This window comes from Exophiala xenobiotica, assembly GCF_000835505.1.
Source record: "Exophiala xenobiotica strain CBS 118157 unplaced genomic scaffold supercont1.4, whole genome shotgun sequence".
Lineage (NCBI taxonomy): Eukaryota > Fungi > Ascomycota > Eurotiomycetes > Chaetothyriales > Herpotrichiellaceae > Exophiala > Exophiala xenobiotica.
In genome coordinates, this window is record NW_013562491.1 from 480045 (window position 1) to 503891 (window position 23847).

General features: G+C 52.4%; 10 protein-coding genes across 12 annotated transcripts; 4 read left to right on the forward strand and 6 right to left on the reverse strand.

The window, feature by feature from the left end:
* Window positions 1–2819: 2819 nt before the first annotated feature.
* On the forward strand, window positions 2820–6043 carry PV05_06344 (uncharacterized protein). Its single transcript, XM_013459067.1, has 2 exons — window positions 2820–3885; window positions 3936–6043. Exons 1-2 carry the CDS (start codon window positions 3550–3552, stop codon window positions 5670–5672), a joined length of 2073 nt encoding a protein of 690 aa, XP_013314521.1. The 5' UTR covers window positions 2820–3549; the 3' UTR covers window positions 5673–6043.
* A 1395-nt stretch (window positions 6044–7438) lies between these two features.
* On the forward strand, window positions 7439–7813 carry PV05_06345 (uncharacterized protein; the record flags this gene model as incomplete). The annotated part of the gene is made up of 2 exons (XM_013459068.1): window positions 7439–7460; window positions 7584–7813. 2 exons carry the CDS (start codon window positions 7439–7441, stop codon window positions 7811–7813), a joined length of 252 nt encoding a protein of 83 aa, XP_013314522.1.
* A 385-nt stretch (window positions 7814–8198) lies between these two features.
* Window positions 8199–9869, reverse strand: PV05_06346 (uncharacterized protein; the record flags this gene model as incomplete). The annotated part of the gene is made up of 1 exon (XM_013459069.1): window positions 8199–9869. One exon carries the CDS (start codon window positions 9867–9869, stop codon window positions 8199–8201), a length of 1671 nt encoding a protein of 556 aa, XP_013314523.1.
* Window positions 9870–11052: 1183 nt separating this feature from the next.
* Window positions 11053–12257, reverse strand: PV05_06347 (uncharacterized protein; the record flags this gene model as incomplete). The annotated part of the gene is made up of 2 exons (XM_013459070.1): window positions 11053–11379; window positions 11439–12257. 2 exons carry the CDS (start codon window positions 12255–12257, stop codon window positions 11053–11055), a joined length of 1146 nt encoding a protein of 381 aa, XP_013314524.1.
* Window positions 12258–12583: 326 nt separating this feature from the next.
* PV05_06348 (uncharacterized protein) lies at window positions 12584–14197 on the reverse strand (the record flags this gene model as incomplete). Its single annotated transcript, XM_013459071.1, has 1 exon — window positions 12584–14197. One exon carries the CDS (start codon window positions 14195–14197, stop codon window positions 12584–12586), a length of 1614 nt encoding a protein of 537 aa, XP_013314525.1.
* Window positions 14198–14484: 287 nt separating this feature from the next.
* On the forward strand, window positions 14485–16058 carry PV05_06349 (uncharacterized protein). Its single transcript, XM_013459072.1, has 2 exons — window positions 14485–15226; window positions 15349–16058. Exons 1-2 carry the CDS (start codon window positions 14845–14847, stop codon window positions 15798–15800), a joined length of 834 nt encoding a protein of 277 aa, XP_013314526.1. The 5' UTR covers window positions 14485–14844; the 3' UTR covers window positions 15801–16058.
* On the reverse strand, window positions 16012–18844 carry PV05_06350 (uncharacterized protein). The gene has a single exon (XM_013459073.1). It carries the CDS (start codon window positions 18559–18561, stop codon window positions 16432–16434), a length of 2130 nt encoding a protein of 709 aa, XP_013314527.1. The 5' UTR covers window positions 18562–18844; the 3' UTR covers window positions 16012–16431.
* Window positions 18763–20888, forward strand: PV05_06351 (uncharacterized protein). Its single transcript, XM_013459074.1, has 3 exons — window positions 18763–19082; window positions 19130–19218; window positions 19269–20888. Exons 1-3 carry the CDS (start codon window positions 19059–19061, stop codon window positions 19570–19572), a joined length of 417 nt encoding a protein of 138 aa, XP_013314528.1. The 5' UTR covers window positions 18763–19058; the 3' UTR covers window positions 19573–20888.
* Window positions 19587–20604, reverse strand: PV05_06352 (uncharacterized protein). The gene has a single exon (XM_013459075.1). The coding sequence runs from the start codon at window positions 20000–20002 to the stop codon at window positions 19655–19657; it is 348 nt and encodes a 115-aa protein (XP_013314529.1). The 5' UTR covers window positions 20003–20604; the 3' UTR covers window positions 19587–19654.
* Window positions 20582–23560, reverse strand: PV05_06353 (the record flags this gene model as incomplete). Of its 3 annotated transcripts, XM_013459078.1 has the most annotated exons (6): window positions 23467–23560; window positions 23116–23360; window positions 22558–23048; window positions 22209–22504; window positions 22035–22159; window positions 20582–21987 (listed from the first exon to the last, which is right to left on the reverse strand). In XM_013459078.1, exons 3-6 carry the CDS (start codon window positions 23039–23041, stop codon window positions 21189–21191), a joined length of 1704 nt encoding a protein of 567 aa, XP_013314532.1. In that variant the 5' UTR covers window positions 23042–23048; window positions 23116–23360; window positions 23467–23560. The 3 variants fall into 3 exon arrangements, with proteins under 3 accessions (XP_013314532.1, XP_013314531.1, XP_013314530.1); XM_013459077.1 differs by lacking the exon at window positions 23467–23560 and having other exon boundaries at window positions 21189–21987; window positions 23116–23454; XM_013459076.1 differs by lacking the exons at window positions 23116–23360; window positions 23467–23560 and having other exon boundaries at window positions 21189–21987; window positions 22558–23085.
* Between the last annotated feature and the right edge of the window lie 287 nt (window positions 23561–23847).

Genomic DNA, 23847 nt, shown 5'->3' on the forward strand with positions numbered 1-23847 from the left:
CAGGGACAAGAAGACATCTTACATCAACTTTTGCCGAAGCGACGCATGGAGATTGGAACCTCAGATAAGGTCTGGAGACCAGTCACCACACGGGACATTTTCGAGATTAAAGTTTGTGATGTGCGCGGCGCTTTTCAAAGCATCAGATCCTACTCGTAAATAGCCGGCTTCGCCGACAGACAAAAAGTGCTGTGTGGTAAACTGTAGTGAACCAGAAAAGGTCAAGGTTACTCCGTGAAGAGCCCTTTCTTGCGCAAGTCATAGTCGGAAGGAAGGAAAGCGCAACGTGACACGTTGATTGGTGCATGGCTAAGATCACAGGAAACCAAAGGGTCCAGACAAGGCCCAGGATGCGAGCCGGGTTCGCCGTGTGCCCAAGCGGACTACGATACAAAGCCAGGAAGCGAGAATAATCATAGCGGAACATTTCTTACTTCCGAGAGCAAGTCGAAGCATGAGAGGCGAGAGAACGGCCTACGACGGGCGACACCGAGCGATTCGAGCTCTGGACTCGAGACGAAGCGGAAGGAGCGCCCGCGAATGCCAATCCGTGAGTAACTTAAGGGTACTTAGGACTCTCGTTTGGAAGTTCGGAAGGGCGCACCTGGGAATCTCCTGAAATGGGTGCGGCTTCGGATGCGCTAAGAAAATGCCCCGACGCAGCAGGGAGGAAATTGCTGTCTTTGATTTTGTACTCCTACTGCACTCCCTTGAGGACGTCAGCAGGTAAATTACCGCGAAGCTGGTGGAACAAACAACCACAAGGTGATGTTTGCCCTGCATGCAGAAGGCAGCGAATTGCAAAAAGTGTGATCTGGTTTCGAGACAGAGTTCGAGTGGAATTTCCAGACATGATCAAGGCTCGGCGAAATCAGCGTGTAACGGTCAGGTGTGAGTAGTGGTTTGGGACGCTTGGGTGAAGTGATGTGGTGAACTGGAAAGGCCAGCGATGAGTGGATGATGAGACCAGGGTAAGCGTCTTGTCCTGGCAGATGAGAGGAGATGGAGTTCAGCTGCATCCGAGTGTACGCTACAAAGCCACAGCTGCAGGTACCAAATTGTGTTGTGCATTTCTTGTGCAGGGGACCAAACAGCAGACAAGGATCACCCAAGTGACACAACCCAAGAAGTCGGAGATCATTCGAGGAACATTGAAAGGGATGGCGAAGATGATGATGAGGATGGCCCAGAGATGATCGTCATAGATTTGTGCCATTTATGATGAGCCCTGTATACACACTATTGAAGTCCCCAGCCATCTGTATCTGGGGAATTACAAATGACGACGATAGCGCGCGCCCGAAGAAGCCTGAGTGATCAGTGATGTGACCATGTTGGTTGCCCGTGAGGTCAGCGCAAAAAGGAACGGGATGGAGGGCCACAACAAGGCGCCTGGTGGCTCGAGGCGCAAGAAATGACCTGTGGTGACAGAGTTCCAGCTGTTCGGGAATTTGTTCAAGGAGATACGAGTATGGCGCCTGTACACCGTGCACAGGACTGTGGTGCTCGCCTCTTACTTTCCAAATCGGAAAACCTCCCACCCAGGCACGTCACTCCCGTGACAGCAACGGCAAACACGGAAGTCCATGTCCCAACGCACGTCTGACACTGGTTAACGGGGAAATCGTCGGTAGTGTATAGGCGAATGGCGGATGACAGATGGCAGAATCGCATCGTCTGTCAATCGACGGAGTATCTGTCTGTCTTTCGCGTGTGTTTTCTCATCTCGTCGCTTGACCTTGAATCGGGCTCGGGCTGCCTTAGGCTTCAACAGCCACTTGGAAGTATCCCCGTTGATCTTTCAAAGTTGGGAGGTTCAAGTGTGGCACAAAGAGGCTTCTAGGCTGAGACCGACGGCGGAATGGGTTAGATCGAGCCCAATGTTGGTGGCCTGAGGAAGGCAAGGATAGACCTTAGAGCGAGTGAGCTGCAGGTCCGAACCCTGGGCTGACGGTGGGCTGCGGTGGCCACTGGCTCAGCTCTGGGCTCCCCCACTGACATGTCTTGCTTGACTCCCTGTCTGGTGCCTGCATACTCTGAAGGACGGTTCCTGCATTGGCGCCCGAACCACTGCGCAGTCGTCGAGGACCATCCAATCCGCTGTATTGACGCCTAAGGGGGTGAAGATGAGGCGCGACAAAGCATTAAGCGATGCGAGAAGACTTCAACAAGCGATTCAATGAGTGAGCGCAAACGACGAAAAGACGGTCGGCATGGGCACAGATGGGCTGCGTAATTGGCCTGTCTGACAGCGACCAAGAAACTGCCGTACTGCCCAGATGCTTGCCTGCTAAGCAATCGTGTGATGGGGGTGAGAGCGAGGAGTCTAGGCTTGATGGGCTCCATGTTTCAATCACCGAGCGCCCATTTCGCCTTTCCTTGCATTGCTACTCGTACGCCTGCAGAGCCTGGGATTTTGGCGAGCGCCTCGTCCGCGGCTCAGGTCACTCGGGGAAAATCGTCGTTGTTGCTGAGCTTTTCTCCTTTCTCGCAAGCGCCCATGACATGACCTTGATCTTGATCAGAGTCACAGACCTTCGCTCTCAAAGAGCGCCAAGATGCGACAGTCCAGAGGCTTCACAGGCTTCTTAGGCTCCTCTCGAGCTCCACCGTCGCCATGAAGCCCTTTATGCTCAGTGGCTCGTTTGTCCATCCAAGCTCCCTGTAGCCTCTGCAAGCGGATATCCCTGTCGCTGTCGTCTATCTCCACCGTACCTGTTCCACTGTCAAGTCAAGTGGCGCCAATTGCCTGTCACCCATCGAGCCCATCTCTCTCGCCCGTCCCCCACAGGCCTCGTCTTCTTGTCCCTTCCATCGATGATCAAGAGAGGACTCAGGACTGGCGCAAGAAACACCTTCGCGCACTGATATCAAACTCGATGCGCATCAAGTCACCACCGAGGACGTGCGCTTCCGTTGCTCCAGCTGTTTCCCTGTCATCACCCGTTAACTTTCAAAAGGTCCATGTCTCTTTCAAACAAATCCGAGACTGGCCTACCTTGTTCACTTTCCCACATCTGCCTCGAGAGAGACATCATCATCCCTTGACCCTGGTCCCTTTATCTCGTTAGTTCTCGCCTGATCCTTCGCGAGTCCGCCTCTAAATCTAAAATTCCCGACCCTGCCCACTTTGCCCAGCAATACCACCACTCTTCTTCACCACTTTTCCTCCTTGGTACCTCACATCTATACCGACTACATCGCCGAGCATACCGCTACAGAGTGTCAACGCTGCAGCGTTGGCAAGCGCAGCCTGTGCTGCTTCGGAGCCTCAAGGTGTAAAGCTATCAGGTCCTCCATTCCGGCTCTCGTTGCGGCTATTCCCTCGATCGTTCCTTCCCGAGTCGCGACTACGCCGCGCCTTCCTGCGTCCGAACCTACGAATTGCATCGTCTTTGGGACAATCTATAGTCGAAACCCGCTCCGTTTTCTCCTACTCAGTGCATCAACTCCAAACCTCATGAGTTGAGATGCTCCGAATCTGAGCAACCACGGATCAACCTCGCAAGCCAACGATCACAGAGCCAGTTAATCCGCTGGCCCACTACCATGGACTATCTACAGGAACCTTTCTCCATTCCTCCTCAATATCAGCCGCAGATGTACTACCAGGCGATGCCATACCCGGCCTACACGGTCCATCCTCAACAGCAACTCGATGACTTCTACCCTCGATACGGTCCCAACGACTATGCTGATTTCATGGGCCCCGGGATGATGCATGATGAATTCGGTCCAGAGATGGAAGAAATCTCGACCCGTCCCAGACTCACCAAGGAACAAGTCGAGGTGTTGGAGAGTCAATTCCAGGCAAATCACAAGCCCAACTCACAGGTCAAGAGGCAGCTCGCAATACAGACAAACCTTAAGTTCCAGCGAGTAGGGGTAAGTGACCATCAAACGTTGAGAAGTGTGCTTTTGCTAATCAACCGTAGAACTGGTTCCAAAACAGACGAGCAAAGGCAAAACAGCAAAAGAGACAAGAGGAGTATGAAGCGCAGAAGGCCACTGAAAAGCCAGACTCGAGGGGCGCCGAAACCGTCAGAACACCCCGACCACAAATGGCCTCACCTACCCGCTCCACTACCCGCTCCATATCTCTATCGCCGAGGAAAGAGTCTCGTTCAGGCTATCAAAGCTCGCCGTCCCCCACCAAAGCCAGCGACAAGTCAAAAGAAGCCAGTTGGGTGTCTCTGCAACGGGCACTCGGGCAAGCCAAAGCTGCTCAGGCTGAACAAATGGCCCAGCAGAACCCCGCCATGGCTCCGCCTGAGTTTACTCAGACTGCAACGATGCAACTTCCACTGCGCATCAGCCCACACCGGTCAAGTGCGCAATCCTCCAACATGTCGGCCTGGCCTGCTGGAGCAGCTCCCTATCCTTCACCGATCACTCTTCAAGATAATACCTTCGATTTCGGCTTTGATGACGAAAAGATCGATACCGACATAAACGCCCACGCCACTCCTATTGCAGACCCTCTCGCCGATTTCATTCATGAATCATTCGTGGTGACTCCGGAAGACTTGGAAGAACCGTTGACAACTCCCAGGGGCATGGCTCAACATCAAAACGATCCAACAGCTGCTTTACCCTCACCAGGTCTGACGCTACCTTCATGTCCTGGTTCAAGGCGCCAGTCTGCTGCAGTGACAGATGAACTCTCTAACCATTTCGGAAGTTTTGCCCTTGCGGGAAGTTCCCCCAGTATGATGGCACAACGTCGTCCTTCTGAACCCATTCGTCATCCGCCAAGTGGACCACTTGATATCGCTGCGCGCAGAAAACGACCTCGACCTACTCCTCTTACCTCTGCCTCCTTACGAAGTCGATCGTATGGCGCCATGACCTCTGTGTCTCCCACGTTCCGTCCCGGTGCAACTGCTCCGCCGGTGCCGCATACCATCCGCCATGTTAAATCTGCAGGCCACAGTCTCAGCTCTCGGTATGCAGGAGTTCGAAAAGCTAGTTCAGCTCAGCGATCTCCCATGTGTCACGCCAGTTTTGCGGAGGCTCAGGCTTTCAGTCAATTGATGGCACAACAAGCGCTCAATGTACAGGGCTTGACCGACTTGCCTGCCCCATTGCTCTCACCCGATATCGTTTCGAATGCCCACATGACCGACCCGGAGAAGAATCCTTTCTTTGCTCAGAATTTAGACATGTCTGGTCAGTACGCTTTGCATGGACAGAACTTTTCGCTGAACACGGCATCACCACCCATCACACCACTCCCTTCAGATTTCATGATGGCTAGAGGCCCGTCACAACAGTCTCTGTGTCCACCTGCTTCAGCTCCCCCCCAATATGCGTCATTTCCAGACTATACACCACCCTATTCGGCTGGACCAATGACCAACAGCAGCTGGTCAGATGCGTTGACATCACCAGATGTTACTTCTTTTCCTCCAGTGACGTACGTTCCTTCACTCGGGTATTCACAACACGGGGACGGTCTCTCGAGCCAGTTTCAGCAGTTTGTCTTGCCCTCTGATAACACCACCGAACTGGACTTTGATGCTCAAATGGATCAAAAGAAGACGGAATTCTATATTCAAGAATTTCCCAATCAGAAAGAAGAGCATGCTCACGTTGCTCAACAACTTGCACAACAAAAGCCCAAGAACTACGTGTTTGCAAACACTGCCCCTCATGACTATACGGCAGATTAAGAGATGGCTGATGATGATTCTTGACCACTGTGCTTTGTATTTTTCAACCTGTATGTCTATGATTTTTGTCTTTCTTAATCTGAGCGTTATTAATACCAAGAGGACGGTCTTTTGTCCAGGGGCAATGGGTGACAAGTGGGCTGTAAATGAACAGGAACGAAAGCTTCACGAAGTCTAGAATTGGGTCTTTGGTCTCGGCATGGAATAAATACAGTGGCAGCATTCCTGAAAGACAGCATGGGTAATAAAGGGACGAGAGAGGAAGAGGCACCTACGGGGTATGTAAACGAATGACAGAGAACAGCCTTTGGAGTTTGCGATGAAGATCTCTGATATCATTTTCAAGCGCATTCCATCTTCTATCTCGCTGCTCTTTGAAAATGTCTATGATTCATACTCGTATCTACCTAGGTACCCAAAGGTACTCCATACTCCGTGAGGCCCTGATCGATTGAAGTCCCAGTGCCAAGATGCCCCTGAAAAGCGGCGACAAGGCTGGTTACCTCGGAAGGCAGGTACCTATAGGTACTGGGCCACCCACAAGCCTCATCCAACGATCAAGAAGAGTCTCAGGAAATCTCGTCATGACTTTCTCCGCTTCCTCCCTTTGCAATTCTTTTCCATCCACAGAATTGCATCGATTTACTGTCAAACTTCGGTACGGACTCTCAATTCCACCTCCCCCAGACTCGCCATTCTCGATCCGGACTAAACAGGTACGATCTTGAGCGGAACCACTTGGTGTACCTCGTTTGGATCCATGTGGGTTGTTCTGTTCCCCTTGATTCATGACCACATCAACTGGTCAATCCTCATTCTTGGTACCTCTTGTGCCCAAGCGAAGTACCAAATCCTACATACAGCATAGTATCAAGCTGTGAATCCTGGCCGCGAGCTCCAGAGGCTTGGGCTGAGTTTTTGGGGTCGCGTATCCAAGTATGGTGCAGTTCACCTCTACGAGTACTGCGAGTGGTAAAAGCTATGATGACTGTTTTGATCGAAGCTATGGACGAGTCTCTGGACTTCGGATGACACAATCCATTCCATCTCCCTTGTTGACGTGCGTTTCTTCCAATCACTTCCCCGGTGCTTTGGTACGAGTACCCCGGTTCTTGATTTTGTTAACCGGTCGTTGATCTCACCAACTCCTCCTCATACGAGGAGACGCAGCAACGCTCAATCAAAGAGATGCCCCCATATGTCTCCATTCATGACGTCCAGTAACTTTCTATTTCTTACCAACCGGATCTCAATCTTCCCATGCGAATGGATAGTGCTTGCATCTGGCCCCGGAGATCTCCATGTGGATCTGGTGTCGATATCTCAGATCTAGCCGCCAACTTCGGGATCGGTTCCAGCATGTCTTCTCGTCAGAAGTCTTCCCCCCGGCCTTGTGATCCATGTTTTTGACGTCAACCCAGCCCGCTACCGACGACTTCGTGCTTCGTGCCCTGGGGCTGGGGGCTGGGTATGCAGGAACACAGCAAACGTGCAAAGGTCGATGATTCATTAAGCACAACTTTCAGGAACAGATGATGTATCTCATCAAGGGGACGGTGTACTTTCGCCAACATCGACGACGTCAGAATATAGCGTCGTTAACGGCTTGGGGAGGGAGATTTTGTCTATATAAACCGGTGTCCCCTTCCGACGTTCAACCACATTCTCTTCATCCCAACAACGCACAACACAATAACAACTCAACCACTTCGACACTTAAAACAACCTTCGGTCACACGATCAACACAAAAACAGAACCAATCAACATGTCTGACTACAAGCCAACCGGTATGGTTCCCATGCCCACTCAAAACTTGCCCCCATCTCCTCCTTTTTCCAATCCATTTCCATGTCTTTTGTATAAGACGTTGCATCAATGTGGACGGAATTAGGCTGACAACTTATACATAGAACACGACGGACTCCGCAAGGATGGCCAGCCCGACCAGCGTGTCCAACAAGACAGCTTCGCCCACGGCAAGGTTGACCCTCATGAGGCTGGCAAGAAGGGCGGCCAGAGCTCCGGCAGCTCCGGCACCTCAAGCGGAGGTAGCGAGAACCCCCAGGGTGCTTCCAACCTCGGTGGTGATGGATTGCGAAAGGATGGTCAGCCAGACCAGCGCTTGAAGCAGAACCAGTAGATGGTTTCGTGTACAAGGATATCCAATACAACGTTGGTCGGAAGACGAAAGTGTGGGAAGGGAGACATGATCTTTGTACCCTGTCATATGTAAAAACATGTCTTCAACATGTGAATCGAATGAATGAAGTATTGGATCGGTGATTTCTGCGCCTCTACACTTCTGTGTCATGATCAGGATCTCTTTCTTAATTCTTCCTGCTACAAAGCCTACAAATACTATATGAATCTAGGAGAGATTTAAAGACCCAGGGTTGGATAGTGATGTTATGATATCACAGACCACAATTACATCTCTACAGTATTCATTGTTTCAACGAACAATGTGACCGGCTAAAAAGGCAGTACTAGTATCTATGGAATATCGACCATGCGCTGAAGTCGTCTTACCATGTATGGGTAGTGCTGTCGCCATATGATCGTTGCATACTGCCAGCATACTCAAGCGGTTTGGCCGTGGCAGTTTTCTCTACCTCATTCCATCGCATCTTCTCATGCCTGCCGCCACTAAACCTGTTCCTGTTCCTTTCCAGTCCACCCATCCCCATCCTCCAAGGCCCGCAGTCAAACAGCGAACGACGGAACCACCTTTCACTGACGGCCGTTGTCACGCCACCGGGAGGACCTCTATCCAACACGAAAGAAGCGGCGCCGCCATCCTTGCGCCTCCGTATTCTGTCGCGGAACTGCGTCCTCTCAAACTCACGCTCCTTGCGGTCCATTTCTCTCCTCCGGCGCAGATAACTCATCCAGCCGAGTCCCAGGCCCAACGTCAAGACGCCGCTTACGGTCCAATAGATCCAAAAAGGCTGCGCGACGATGATCTGCCTATTGGTGTTGTTGGCGTCCGTGGGGGGTTCGGGGTCGGGGAAATTGAAGATGGGCGTCTGGAAGAAGGAGGCGACAAAGGTGCCGGGCAAGAACAACAGCGAGATGAAGGCGATGGTCATCATGGCGGTGTTGTTGTTCCGGCCTTGCCAGGCCAGCTCGTTGTTGATGTCGGCGATGGCCAGGCTGGCGCGCGAGTCGCGTTGCGTGGTCAGTTGAAAGACCGAGTTCATGGCGTTCTGTAGTCTCTCGCCTAGTGAGTCGGCGTCCATGAGGTGCACGAACGTGTAGTCCCACATGACGTCCATGTACAATTGTAGCTCGTCGCATTCCCGGAGCAACGCTTCGAAGTGGGGTGATGATGAGGCCGAGCTGTCCAGGCTGAGTCGGTACCCGGCGTTGCACCTGGATATAAACTTGATCTGCTGCTGGAAGGTCCGCAGTCGGAAACGGATGTTTGTCAGTTTCCCCGAGAGGATGTTGAACCCCTCGACCGCTTGGTCTTGTGCGTCGCCGACGCCTCGGCCGGGCTCCACGCGATCCAGCAGCCAGTTCCAGGTCGGAAAGCCGATGGCCTGCTCAAGCTCGAGGGTCTCTCTGTTCATGTCGTCTAGCATGTCGAAGGTGAAGCTCAGGGAGATCTTCGTCTTGATGAACCCCAGCAGCATCGGGTGCGCCAAGTGGTGCTGGAGTCGGACCAGATCGGAGAGGACTTCTGCTTTTCGTTGGTCTCCGTCCCCTTCCCTGTGCCACATCACGGCGGCGGTGTGTTTGAACGCGGGACAGTACGACCAGGAAATGGTCCAGCTCGACGTGGAACAGTAGTATTTGGTACATGTGGAAGCCAGGTTGGTGGTGGTGGTGGCCGCCGACGTATGGGTCCTGGCCGAGTTTGATGCAGGAATGCATACGAATGTGATGTGACCGCGAAGGTAGCTCCCAAACGACGCCAACGGGAGATCCAGCTTCTCGAGAACATCCAGCACGAAGTCCGCATCGATCTGGCGCTGAGAGGTCTCGTTCTGAGGCGGAGGTGGTCTTGCCAGGTATACGGGTGGCGGTGAAGATAGACTTGGAGCCTTCTTTGCCGTAGACTGGTTGCGAGTCTGAAAGAGCAGAAGTCTCATGGTTCCCTGGTCGGATGGGGAGTTGGGTTGAGGGCGACTACTGAGCCAGTTGACGACATCTGTGGCCGAGGCACTGGGCCTGATTGGAGTAGTCGTTGCCATGCCACTGGGTGAGCAAGGTAGTTCGAAGGTATGCACTTGTCGATGGCCATTATAGAATTGGAAGTCGGCTGGCGAAACTATCAGGCTGTCGAGGCTCCCGGCTGGCATATGTGTTTCTGGATGTGTTCGTTCTGTTCTGCCTTTGGGACAATACTAGTAGTTGGGAGTATCAAGACAAAGAAGCGGGCCCCTACACAAGTGACTCTGGAGAAAGGACGTTCGGGCTTTAAATATAAGTCTGGATAGCCGCCAACAACGCTGCCCTCCCGAATTCAGGTCTGCTTCGCCTGGCATCATGACGGCGGACTCCGAAAAGGATTGGCGAATCATGAGCAAGTCAAAGAGCACGACAGCATTGTGAGTCAAAGATCCAAGGGCAGATGATCGAAGTGGGAGAGTCGCCTTGTTCGCAAATACTGTTTTTGCACTTGTGCCCTGCCCTCTTCCCTGCCCGGCGGCCCAAACCGATGATTCGAGATGTTGCGGATCTCGGCGGCCTCGCACGTGGGGGCACATTTACTGCAGCATGGACATGTACTTGCCAAAACGAATCCGAAGCCCTAAGAGTGGAAGACGGGTGTGGGATGAAGTGAAGCGAAGCGGCTGAGAAGAGCAGATGTCACGATAGGAGGATGGGACGATGCGGTTCTCGGCTGGCGTGGGGGATGGACACGATGGACTTGTGCGAACCACGCTGACTCTACCCAAGGTACCTTGGTGGGTAAGGGACCTTTGCTGAGCACAAGGCAAGGCAACCACCAAGTCTCGGCTATTGAAGGGACGTTTCATACATCTTCCAAGTTGGGATATGATATCCTGTTGCTCGTGTTGGCTTACAAATGGCATTGCGAGAAGATGATCATTGTGCAGGTCGTCGCTGAGGAGGAATACATATGTGAACACGTTCAATTTAATCACCATCTCGAATTATCGGACTATTTCTTTCACACACTACTCATAGACATCAATCATGAAGCCGTAAATTATCATGACAATACGCTAAAAAGGTTCCAGGTCGCTAGTAAATGCGACGAGGTCGGGTGTTGGTAGGATTGTCAACGTCGACCGTCTCTGCAAGCAAATATGTCAGATATTTGTGGTATTGTCAATATGATGTGGACACTCGAGGAATCAGGCTGACAGGCAAGGGGAGTGCTGGAATCACACACTTCAGTTCTTTCTTTCACCTCGTTCCCGTACCTTGTTCGCCGATGGACACTGGCTTTCTCTTAAATAACTTGCCCAAACCTTTCTTCTCTTTTTCGGGCGGCGAAACAGTTCGAGGTGGTTCAACCACAGGAGCCGTCGTCTCATGGTAAGCTGTTGGCTCCGGCTCATGGTACTGTTCATGGCCAGGCCAGCTTCCCGGGATGCCTTCCATCTCGGCTCGTCCTTTTTGCAGGATTTCCTCGTTCCGAGCATTGGTCACGGCTGCCTTTTCGGTATTCTTCACGGGGAAGCGCTTGTCAACAGCCGTGCTGAGGGTCCCGCGAAGGGTCTCTCCCACTCCCTATTGACCAAAATCAGTACCAGTATCACTATTGGGCTAGGTCGCTCAGAAGCACTTACGTGAATACCTCTGGCTGCTGCTCTCAGATCATTTATGGTGCTCTGGTTGTGTTTCATGGGCTGGTCAGCCGTCCTGATCGATGATCGACTGGGGTAGCTGTAATTCGGCCTCGATGGACTAGCAGGAGGCGTCGTGCCCGTCTGGCCTGCAAAATGCCCATCAACAGGGCTGATAGGAGCATCATCCATCGGCATGGCCCCGGGGACGCCTCGGCGCATCTCGCCTGACTTCCGCATGGCACTCTTGGCCGGTACAGGTGGCATGTCAGCAGAGAGTCGTCCATTTGACACTGGCACTGATGCTTGGGTTGGTGCTGATACTGGTGCCGGCGCTCGTCCACCCTGAGCTGTGCTTGTAGATGTTACCGCAGGCTGGGATGGCTCATATCCACTAGACCCTGCAGGCATTTCCTGCAGTAGTGGTGGTCGACTCGGACTGTGTTGAATTTCGCGCTTGACATCCTTTTGCACGTCTTGATGTTTGTTCCCTCCTTTTGTGGTGGTGGTAGTGGTGGTAGTGGTGGTGGTCGTCACAACTGTCACCACCTCGCCGGTATCTTCGTCAAAGACTTCGCCCGTTGAGGGCCTCAATGCCAGGTTTCGATCCTGGTCGATATTGGCTATTTCGCTGTTTTTCTCGGCAGACACCATGTCGGGAGTGCTTCGTCCTGCGACGGCGCCATCCGCACTATTGGCTTCACTGCTTCCATATGCAGAATCGGGGAGATGGTCAGGGCGTTCTGGGGTTTTGTCGCGTTTACCGAGCAAGCGACCGAGGCCGCGGTGCTTCTTCTTCTCTTCAGGCTGTCCACTTGACATGGCGGCAACTGTATGGGACATTGCGTTATCCAGCAGAGATTCATCAATGAGGGCAAACAATACTCGTAGCAGCTGGAAATCGAGGTGGGAGGGGCCCCCAGACCACTTCCAGGGTTCAAATCCACCCTTCGACGTATGCCAGGCCAACTTGATGCGCCAAATGATGTCACTCGGTAAGCCTGGATCGCAACTGATCGAGCGGGACGAGCGACGAAGCCACATTGCACAGCCACAGTGTGATAGACGAGAAAACAAGCGAGAGTCGTTCGTCAACTGAGAAACCAATCACAATCGTCATCACATTGACAGAAGATAACGGCGGGTATTCAAGCTGATACTGTTGGGACTATCGCGTGTCGACGGATACTTGCATATGCAGCGTCCAGCTCGAGCTCAATGTCGCACCTGCACTTGAGCTCGCAGATATAGGGCCAGGTACATCGCTCTCCTCGAGCAGTCCACTTCTGCAATTTCTCTGCCGTGGGGTTGTCAAACATGCGAAACAGGTCGAAGAGACCAATTCCTGGAGTGACGGAAATTTTCGACCAAGACGCGAAGCTCGGTACAACCTCATCCATCAAGACACGCTGGAGGAACGTCGGGAGAAGGCTGAAGCCGTTCAAGATTTCTAGCCAGTGCAGAAGCTCGTTCATGCCTAGACGCAATATCTTGCCTAGTGGCTGATGATAGTCGGCAGCCCTTTGCAGCTGAAGAAAAGGAGCGACATAGGGTCTTGTCTGTGACACGATGAAATGGTTGACGTTGAACAGTTCTCCGATCCGTGTCAGAGGTGCTTCTGGATGAGCCGAAGCCTGGTGAGCACATCCTTTCTCTGAAAAGTCGGCAGCGAAATGCAACTTGATGGCGCCCGTCTCACTTTTACAGAGTAGATGGACTGGCGCATACATGTCCTTGGACGTCGCGACTGATGCAGTGACGGCCGACCAGATCAGAACGTGAGGCGCAGTAATGTAGTTTAACAGTTGAGGAGTCCCTGCCACTTCCGACATGGCAATTGTGATATTCAAGATCCGGCCAGTCTTCGCATACGCCTCTTCGAAGGTGATGTCACCCAGATTGTCTCGAGCACAGTTCCGGAGAACATCGATGTCGAAGAAGTGCTTCGTGGTGCGGTATCTCTTGTATCGACGTCGCACCGTTGTCAAAAAGGATGAGCCGAACCAAGATGAAGTTTGGCCGTTGGTGCGTTGGAGCTGAACTCGGAGGAAGGCGTCAAGGTTGATGTGCGTGCCGTCCAGTACGGCGAGAAGGTTCCCATTTGTGGTGGAGCCGACGAGACCAGCAATCAAAGCCCCTGTGCCAGTGCCGGTGATGATTTGCGGGAGCAGTCGTTGCTGATATAGTGCCTTGACTACTCCCAGATGGCACATGCTGATCATCGCACCTCCTTGTAGAACAAGACTTGTCCGGCCGAGTGCTGTACGCATATCCTGAAGTACCTGCCGCTTCTCCTGGGCTGAAACAAGGGTAGTCATATTGCCGGTAGATGTCTGGTGGGCAATATGAGCAATGCATTGCCGGACCTCCTTAATATAGTCGTAGATGAGGCATTTTGTCTGGACATGCGATTTTCGATAGAGCGCGGGTGACAGAATCCGTCCCATGTTGCGGGAGCTCTGCGCCCTGAGCTGACTGCAAAGTCCGCGATCATCGCCTGACTTACGACAGCGCTCGAGATCTCTCTTCAGACTCCGGACGATCTGCCAGTCATAGCTCGGATCATGGTCCACGATAACCCAGTCATCAACTCCGTGTATAGCATCGTATTCGTATTGCCAGGCTCTATACTCATCATATGTGCTCGCGTCTTTTGCATCTCCTGTGGTAGATGGCTTACTCCACGGCTCGACCCAGATCATGAGCAGGAAGCATCTAAAAATGCCCCACAGAGTCCCCAGAAGCTGCGATAAGAGTTCCATGGCAGGTCAGCAAGAAAAGTAGCATTGTGCTACTTATTCGCTTCTAAACGCATATAGTGTTTCTGGTCTGATCACGCGGGAGGGTTGAGGACGGTCTACATGCAAGCCTGAAGCATGTGAAAGTGGCCATTGTTTACAGACAAGCCGCTTTAGCTTATAATGAAAAACCCGGCCACCGTGATTGGCAAGTACCGGAATAATATTAAAGCAGCGGCAGTATTAGTGGACGTCCTCCTCTCTTCTTTGGATTTCCAGTTCCAGCTATTCTTCCAAATCCCACACCTCGACTCATGCGCTCTTCATAAGAAAAGGCATTGGGACACAGCCACCGGTTGCCAGATGATGCACTGATTCACAAACCGAGGCCACCCCGCATTTTTCTGATCAAAGCCTGGCATGACAGGAGCGAACATCAACCAACGCCGATATCGGCCATGATGAACAACCATTCGTCCTGATATAATGGGAGGTACATATATACAGTTGATACCAATATACTCCAGTAATGCTTGAGAGATTACAAAATACTCTCCTTCCATCCAGTCTCCCACTGTCACGGCGTGGGCCATCAAGCGTCAACTAAATAGATCCTGGTCTCACGACTTTCTCACAACTCTCTTAACACATCTCTATTGGGGTCTGTCATCATGTCAGAACGGACACCTCGAAAAGAGCAAGCCGCCTACACCCATGGCCACCACACCTCCGTGGTAAGCGACCACGCGCGCCGCACCGCTCAGGACTCGGCCGCTTTCCTTCTCCCACACATCCAACCACACCACAAAATCCTCGACGTAGGCTGCGGTCCCGGCACCATCACCGCGGATCTGGCCGCGCTCGTACCTCAAGGGAGTATCATCGCCGGCGACGCTGTCGAATCCGTCCTGCAGCAAGCCAGCAACTACGCTGCCTCGAGGAACCTCACGAACATTTCTTTTCAAACCGTCGACGCCAATGACCTGCCCTTCCCCGACGACACCTTCGATATTGTTTACTGCCACCAACTCCTGCAACACGTAAAGGACCCAGGTAAGTCCAAGTCCACGTTTACCCTCGACCTTCCCACTTCTCCCCTCTTCTGCTCTAGACATGCTACTTGTATTGGTCCTTGATGTGTTCACCAAACCATCCTAATCCGTGTCCTTGGGCAGTGGCGATCCTCCGCGAAATGCGGCGCGTCTGCAAATCGCACACCGGCATCGTCGCCGCCCGCGAAGCCGACTATGCGAGTTTCGCGTTCTACCCATCTCCACCCGAGATAAAGCGCTGGGCGGAGCTGTACCAACTCGTGGCCCGCAAAAACGGCGGTGAACCCAATGCAGGGCGGCACCTGCACGTGTGGGCGCGGCAGGCGGGTTTCTCCCCGGACGAAATCCACGCAACATGGGACTCGTGGCGATACGCTGGCGAGCGGGCGAGGCAGTTCAGTATGTCCTGGCACGGGCGGATTTTGCAGCCCGGATTCATGGGAACAGCGGTGCGCGAGGGTTTTGCCAGTGAGGAAGAGATCAGGGCGCTCTCGGAAGCATGGAAAAAATGGGGAGAGACGGAGGATGCACTGTGTGCGATTCCACATGGCGAGATCCTGTGTAGGAAAACGTAGCACATTGACACGGTTGAATTCTGTGGCAGAATCCAGCGAGGATAAAGCCCACCCCGTTTCCAGAAAAGAACAACAGCCTAATTGGCGATGAGATACGGTGTATGAGAAGGAGCAATAACATAAGAAATAACAATATCACTCCTGCCGATGGTCAGGACTCGAAGGAATGATCAAAACAACGAGGGAGATGGTCAATTCGAGCAAATAAAGGCAGTAGGCAAAGTAACGATGCCGAAACTTGATATACATTAATATTTGGGTTCTCCGCTGTAAATGCTGACCAATGTATACAAGTACAATCCAATATCAAACCCTCGCTCCTCGACTCTGGCCGTCCGCTGCGTTCCATGACCATGTTCCACTTCCATGAAGCAGGTGCTAATATACAGGTCACACCGAAGTGGTGACTTCCTCCCACTGAATAGTCTATAACCATAGACTTACCAGCGAGTGTAGGAATTGATTGCAACGAAATATCCTCCTGACCAGCCCCTGATTTTCGTCTCCTGATGATCAGTCCAGCCAACCTGATTTCTCGACGAAAGGGATATATTGTACAATTGCTTGGTTCCTTCTTGCGCGCTGTTGTATCTTTTCACATCATTCATCCTCCACGATAACCATACATGGCCTAACGTAGAGTATTAACCTGTGAATCCCAAAACCCCTGCGGCAGTCTTGGAATATTAATCCTGGGAAAGTTGATCCCACTGCCGCTCGAGGATTCCCGCTTAAGATGTCCTCGGGCAGGCGATGGAGTCGAAGGGGGCGTGCTTGAACTCTCGTGGCTCAGGTTTATCCTCTTCTCTTTGAGATTGTCGAACGTTGTCAGGCTGCCATGGAGACCTTCTTGCAGTTGTTGAGCCGCCTTCTCGGAATCAGAATCAGAATGAGGCGCTATGTTTTCTGCATCTTCTGGCGAGGACAGTTGAAGGGTCTCTTTCTCGGCTGCGCTGATAATTTGTTGTGGCGGGGTGCTGGCGTCTGCCCTTTCAGCACTTTCCTCACTTGCTCTTTCAGTGTGCTCGCCGATCGCATCTGCCATCTTCCGCTCATCATCTGGCGTCTGCTTCGGCGATGGGAGAAACGCAGGGACGACGCCGCCAGCCATTCTTGCCCAGAACAACCGTTCCCTGAGTCTGACTAATTCCTCCCACGCGTCTTCTTCATCTTTCTTATCTCCAACCTTGACCACGCCCTCGCGCACCATGCGAATGTAGGCGACCAGATCACCCACCCCACGCACTTTTTCCAGACACAGTGTGCATATTGACCACTTCGTAGCTCCTTCGCCTTCACGTACCCTCATAGCGTGCGTTCGAGGATTCTCGCCCTCTTTCCTATTCTCCCCGCACAGCGCGCACGGCGTGTATTTTCCATATAGCCTGAGAGAGGAGTCCGGTATAGGTTCCACAATCAGCGTGGAGTCTCCCAGGGCGGAAAGGATGCTGCGCCGGTTTAGCCATGAAAGCGTCGGAGACAAATCGAGACGGAGTGTCGGTTCAATATCTTCAACAAGTATGCGCTTGTAGAAACGGGTGTCCTTCAGGGGCACCGGTCCCTTCGTGTCAGGATTTGGGCTGAACGAGCCTGGGATGGAAGGCGAGTTCGCCAATTTCGACGTAGCAGGCTGAGAAATCTGAGTGAGATTCGGATTTGAGTTATTTGTAAGGGAGCCAAGGCCCATCACGTTCAAACCACCGTAAGACCCAGAGCCTGCTCGAGACGGAGCGTGAGAAGGATTGTGAGATCGAAAATGAGATGTCTGTACAAGGTTCTTGAAATCCTCGTAAGCTGGGATATCTGTGCGGCACAAAGGTTTGATCAAATGCGTGAGCATCGTAGACGGACTGGGTAATATCTCGCCTTCCGGACTGAGTGGTGAAAGATTCATCGCTTCAAGAAGACGGGCTATGTTGCCCTCCTCTCTTGCGGCGCCAGGGCTCGAAGGTGCAAGTGAGACTCGAGGCGATTCGAGCTCTTTCCGATAATCGTAACTAGGGCCAATTTGCTGCATGAGCGTCTTGAGTTCAGTCAATTGCTCGGTCTGTGATGCAATGACAGCTTCTCCGTCCTTGATCTGATCGCGGAGCTGTTGGTTCTTCTTCTCGATTGCCTCACGGTCTCGGTTCGCCGAAGCTACCATCTTGTTTGCTTCATCGAACAGTGACGCGGTAAGAGTTTCCAATTCTGACTCAATGCCGCGCTTCTCTTGCTGCACGAGTGCCTTTTGTTTCCTCTCCTCCGCTAACTCAGCAGACAATCTGTTACTCTGCTGATCCGCCGTCTCTTTCGTGACCAAATCGCCACGCGCCAGTTTCTCTTCATGCGCTTTTGCCTCAGCTTCCAGCTTTGCGATCCTTGCCTTGGACTCTTCCAGTTCTTGCCTTGTCTGCGCAAGAGTATCATCGAGGGCAGTCTGGTGGTTGATTGCACTTATGAGTTTGTCGCTCAATGCAGTCACCTCGCTGTTCAGATCTGGGTGCTTCGGGGAGGTAGAACTGGAACCGGGCAGGTCGGTTGTGCTGGCGTTTCGTGGATCTGCGATTGTCCGAAAAGACGTCTCGGGAGAAGCACTCTGAGGATGTGCCGGGGACGATGCTTCGACGGTGGCCATTGTACGGAGGTTCGAGGTGGATTTGGCTTTCGAGACTTTATCGCGCGGCGATGAACTGAGCTGTGGGCCAAGGGATATGGAGCGCGAATGCGTAGGCATTCCAGGTGCTCCTAGCAGACGGCCATGATATACCCAGGCATTCATCTGGTGGGATGACGTCCAGAAGAAAGCGTTTCCAGGCGTCTAGTTTGAAGGACGCCGTCACGGATCTCATGCAGCTGTCATGTCATGCATGCTTGTATCCGTAACGCCTGTGCTTGTCACGCCGCAAGTTGGAGCGAGCTTCAGAGCACGTTGAAACGCGATCGGCTGTACAAGAGACGTCTCCTTGCATGCGAGTACACAGTTCGAAGACGCAGGACGGGTATAGGTAGGACAATAAGCCAAATAGTATGGAAGGATCATGGAATGATTGAGGACGGCAATGTGAAGGTAAGTCCGGAGAGCACTCTCGCTTAACTGGAATTTTGGGGAGACAACCGACTCGCCGACAACCAGCGTCATTCATCGTCGCTCCAGGTCGATCTGCTCCAGGCCACAACCAGGCACAACTGCGCCCTAAATTGATTGCCCCGCGAAGCATTTTCGTTTGCAGTGAAACACAATCACATTCTCCCAATAGAGGCCTTCAAAATTTGGAAATGGCAGACGACGAACTAGCACAGGTGCGATATTTTCTCCGGTGTTCCGGTCTCGAGCCTAACGAGCACAGATTCGAGCAGCGCGTCTAGCCCAGCTCAAACAGCAACAGGGCCGTGGAGGGTCAGGCGACACAGGCGGAGACGACGAGGAACAGAGGAGGCAAGCAGGGTCAATAACGTATCCTTTTAGCCAACGACTAATGATTGCAGAAAACAAGAAGCCGAAGCGCGATCCTCCATATTGACGCAAATCCTCGAACCTGAAGCCGCCGACCGCTTGGGCAGAATCCGCATGGTCAAAGAATCACGAGCGACCGACGTCGAGAACAGACTCATCATGCTGGCTAGGTCAGGCCAGTTGCGGGCAAAAGTCACCGAAGACCAGCTCAAGGAAATGCTGGCAAGTCTCTCGGAGCACGAAAAACAATCTGGCCAAACGCTGGAGAGTGTGAAAGTGGTGCGAAGAGGTGGATGGGATGAAGATGACCTTGACGATTTACTCAACGAGTCTTGACACGACACAGCACTGGCATGAGACGCTAGTCTATCTTGCGCAACATCTTGTTTGTCTCTGCATCATCATATCTGGGCATCTATCAGAGAGATGTGTCAAAACCCATGCACCCGTAGTGGTGAAAGGGCGTGGGGAGACATGAGTTTGGAGGCTTTATTCCATGATCGAGAGCGTGGTTTTCGAGAGTTTGTTCCTCATCTATGCTAGTCCATTTCTCGATATGGTCTGCTCGATTCTGCTGGGCCACAGACGATCTCGCAGAGTTACTCTTGGATTTGGAGGCTGCCATCGTGGTTTTGGCCGATATTTGGGAACATTGTGAGGAGCGGCGGAGCGGGAAAGGGAAGTGTAAGACCTCGCAGCACCAGTCAAAACTCTCCACATATCGGTACCTGCCTAAGGTGTACTTTGACGTACAGATGATCACCATATGTGCTAAGTCAGAGGACCTAGGGCTCTCAACAGCAGATCATAACCTCAAAATGTCTGTCCCCACGTTAAACTGCATGCCTCATCGTGTGTCAGCCAATAAAGATACGATGTATCTCGACTCTCATGCGGAGATGTCGAGGATACACTTGGATAGCGCTTGACAGCTGTTTCCGACCCAATCGCTAAAGGTTGAATTTGGAGATGATGCATTTGATCCCAAGCGATCGACATCGTCAGGCGAGGGGTGCTGAGTACAAGGAAGCGTACGTTGTGGACAGCATGGCCAGAATGGTTATACGATACAAAGGGTGATCTGCAGACCTGCCATCCGCAAGGGCCTCAGCAACATCGCAGTGACTGGGGGTTGAGCAGTCGTTGGGTGCGCTGACTTGACTTGGCATGATGAGGTGCTGAGGCCATGATAGCGACGGATTCGGAGGTTAGAACTCGGGTGGTACCATGTCTGAATATGCATACAGCAGGTGCCCTGTGAACTCGTCGCACCACCATTTATGGCTGCCCAGGCGCGGAGTTCCGGACGTGCATGTCTAGAGCATGTGCACGAAGACAACGAGGTAGTGTGACCTCTTGGACGAGAAGCGATCGAGTGACCCGGTCCCGCGGGCGAAGTGAACTTCTTGGGTGCTATCAAAGTAAATTGGTTGTCTCAGACATGTAGTGTCGGGCTAACATTTGGCCCCTTTGGTGGCTTCCAAGCCTCGTTCCATGGACACACATGCCAGGAGTTAGTGTCTCTTCAGGAGCACATTTCAAAGAGCATAACGATCTCCTCTGGCGGTGGAAGCGTGGGGCTGTGACCACGGTGTTCCTTATGATATGAATCGTGGAAGACTGCAGTCGACCAGAAGTCAAGATGAAGTGTTCAGTAGACAGTGCCGTTGCCAACCTCTCTGTATGCGGATGGCACGAGAAGATCCGGCGTCGAACAAAGCATTTGGTCCTATATCGCAGAATAGACGGGACGAAAAGCAGTTCCAGTACAAGCTCCATGTTGGGCGTATGTTCTGGCAAAGCCGTGCTTGAAGTCCTGGAAGTGCGTTGCAGCGCTTGCTTGGAACCTCGAAGTCATCTCCGCCCGTTGGGACTTCTGGCAAGTCGGCTTAATATCAAGTGGGTGCAATCGCAGCCTGAGAGGTGGATGTTGAGCAATTGAGTTCTGCTTCTCAATGTGGCTTTGACCGCGTCTGCACCGTTCTGTGCCAACATCTCTTCCATCGCTGTGCCAGGACATCGTTCCATAAGAACTTTCGAAGTATTTGTTCCATAGCCTCCCACGTGCTAGTCTCGGTAGGATATCTGTCAAGAGTCTGATGCAGTAACTTCGTTGTGGGCGACAGCAACTCCGACAGCTCGAGGGCACCTGCTGCGGCAATGGAAATCCAGATAAGACAATCCTGATGCTCTTTCATGAACTTCTCGTTTTCTTGCTGAGGTCTTGGCTTTCCACCACCAACGACTGTGTCTTCTAGCTCTTGCAAAGTCTCATTGAACTCCTCTGGTATCTTCTCCTCGCCAAAATGCAGGGTCAAGGAACAGCCGATAAGACCAAAGCATAGCAGGTGTTCAATGGGGACAGTGCCCAACATAGATAGACATCGAAGGTCGGCAATTATGTTCAGGAGGTTGCGACCGCCGGGAGAGCTCGGTGCAGAGCTGACAGGACTGCTCGTGCTCGGACTGTCCGTTGTGGGACTAGTTGTAGCGGGGCTACCACCGCCTTCACTTCTTGTGATCGTCGACAAAGAGGCGAGGATGTCGATCATTTGGATCGACAATTGTCCCGCTAAAGCCATGTCGTTGAAGGCGGGAGAGACTTTCGACAGTGCCTCGCACATTTTGGTGCTGAACGGTAAAGAAGGGTAGAGAGGCAAGTCGTTTCGCAAGGGTGATTCTATGGTCAGTTGAGACATGCTTGTAGTGGCTGCATTCCTCTCCTTCACGAACGTCCAGAGTGAAAAATAGCTATTATTGTCAGACATTCTCACGGACGAAGGCTGGGCAATACGTACGCATCCATCGAGGCGTTGACAAAATGCTGCCATGGTGTTTCACCTTTCAAGTCGGTCCTTATTGCTCGTATTCGTTGCATGGCGTCGATATGGTTTTCCGCACCCTCATGAATACCGAGCATGTACTTTCGCTGCGTCAGCAACCCTCCGGATAGGAACCCCTTGGCGACTCACATCTATCGTTGTCAATGCAGCAATGGTAACAATGGTGGCATCATCTGCGCATGTCTCCTGTGACATCAACCTGAGGCGTAGCTGAGCAAACGCATTTCCACGGTGATAGGCTAATGCGGAATCCTTGAACCAAGGAATCTTTTCTTGTAAGAGCCACGATGCGCGACTGAGAGCTATTATAGCTTCAAACACAACTGCACGCTCGAGGGCGAAGGGAAATACCAGGGACCGATATGGGGTTGGATGGCCTTCGAAGGCAAATGCCCGGCCATGCTGCGGCGCCCATACTTGTAGGTCTGTGAGCAGTATCAGAAGAGACTACACCATAACATCACGGAAGATGACTTACAATGCTTGACCATGCGTGATACACATCCCTCAGCCGGAATGGGAAAGTTGTTAATAGGTTCTGAATGGAAGATGTTGACTGAAAACCTGGGTAGTCGGGTCGCCGCCCTCGGTTCCACAGCCTGATCGTCGTCGACGGGGGATTTTCTTTTTCGAGAATGTCGAACTGAAGCCAATTCTTTCTTGTCGAACTCCCACGAGAAGCGCTCGACCGCAGAGAGTCTTCTTCGAACAGTGCTGTTTGATGTCTTGACCACAAGTTGCGGACGAGACGTCGGCTGAGCACTCGAGGTATCGTGTTTCCAGCCTGTCGCCGTGCTAGGAGCTCGGCTGGAATCGATGTGATAGGGACCTCGTATCATTTCCTCTATCATGATTGACTTTGCCATGCCTCTGCATTGGAGGAGGGAATCATCGTGTGAATGGGAGGTTCTTTGAGGCTCAACGAGATCTTCTGACCGTACATCTGAAACACTATGGCTCATGAGACGCCTGAACACCAGAACAGGTTAAAATGTCGAAGGACAAGATCACGGTGGGAGGCCAAGAGGCCGCTTACGCTTGGTCAGCTGGGTCGTCTAGCAACCGTCAAGATCCTTTGCTCAACTTCGTCCGTTTCGAGGCCGAAGGAGCTACACGGACAATGTGGTTCTGGTTAGATGGTGGCACAAAAATAATGCCCTTCCAAGGAAATAAAGCGCTGCCGATATTCATGGTATGATTGGTCCGTAAACCGATGGAAAACTCGTCACTCCCTGAGAGGTGAGATGGAGTGGAAATGGGATGTGATCCATCAGGCTCAATCTACTCTCTCATTTAGCTGCAATAACCATGCTGGAAGAAGAGATGATGAGTGGTTGAACAGCTGGTGGATAGTAGCCGAGCAAGGGACTCATCGGGGCCAACCCACAAATAGACCTATCTCCGTTCTATCCAGACAGTGCTGGCTTCGCGACTGTTCGGAAAGAATCAGACATCGCGGGGTCAAGTGACGACGAGAAGGGTAAAGGGTACAAGGGATTCTTCATTTTCCGGGCCAAGAGGGTCATCAAGGTACTGAACATAAGCACCCTTTTCCGCGCTGCATACCTAGGTATCGGGGATTATGGAGTAGCCACACTGGTCCACACTGGCAACACGAGATCAATCGACGCCAGCTTTTCCGCCATCATGTTCATCCACCAACCACCATCGCCTTTCCCCTGCTCGGCCGAAACACATGGCTAACGCTGACGACCGACCCACGACCGCTACACGAACCGCGTTTGCATGCTGACCTAGGGCGCAAAGC

Coding starts and splice junctions, on each gene's coding strand:
- PV05_06351 (XM_013459074.1), top strand. CDS start 19,059: ATGGCAGACGACGAACTAGCACAG. Junction 19,083..19,129: donor CAGACGACGAACTAGCACAG/GTGCGATATTTT, acceptor TAACGAGCACAG/ATTCGAGCAGCGCGTCTAGC. Junction 19,219..19,268: donor GACGACGAGGAACAGAGGAG/GCAAGCAGGGTC, acceptor TAATGATTGCAG/AAAACAAGAAGCCGAAGCGC.
- PV05_06350 (XM_013459073.1), bottom strand. CDS start 18,561: ATGAATGCCTGGGTATATCATGGCCGTCTGCTAGGAGCACCTGGAATG.
- PV05_06349 (XM_013459072.1), top strand. CDS start 14,845: ATGTCAGAACGGACACCTCGAAAAGAGCAAGCCGCCTACACCCATGGC. Junction 15,227..15,348: donor GCAACACGTAAAGGACCCAG/GTAAGTCCAAGT, acceptor GTCCTTGGGCAG/TGGCGATCCTCCGCGAAATG.
- PV05_06352 (XM_013459075.1), bottom strand. CDS start 20,002: ATGGTGATCATCTGTACGTCAAAGTACACCTTAGGCAGGTACCGATAT.
- PV05_06344 (XM_013459067.1), top strand. CDS start 3,550: ATGGACTATCTACAGGAACCTTTCTCCATTCCTCCTCAATATCAGCCG. Junction 3,886..3,935: donor TTAAGTTCCAGCGAGTAGGG/GTAAGTGACCAT, acceptor AATCAACCGTAG/AACTGGTTCCAAAACAGACG.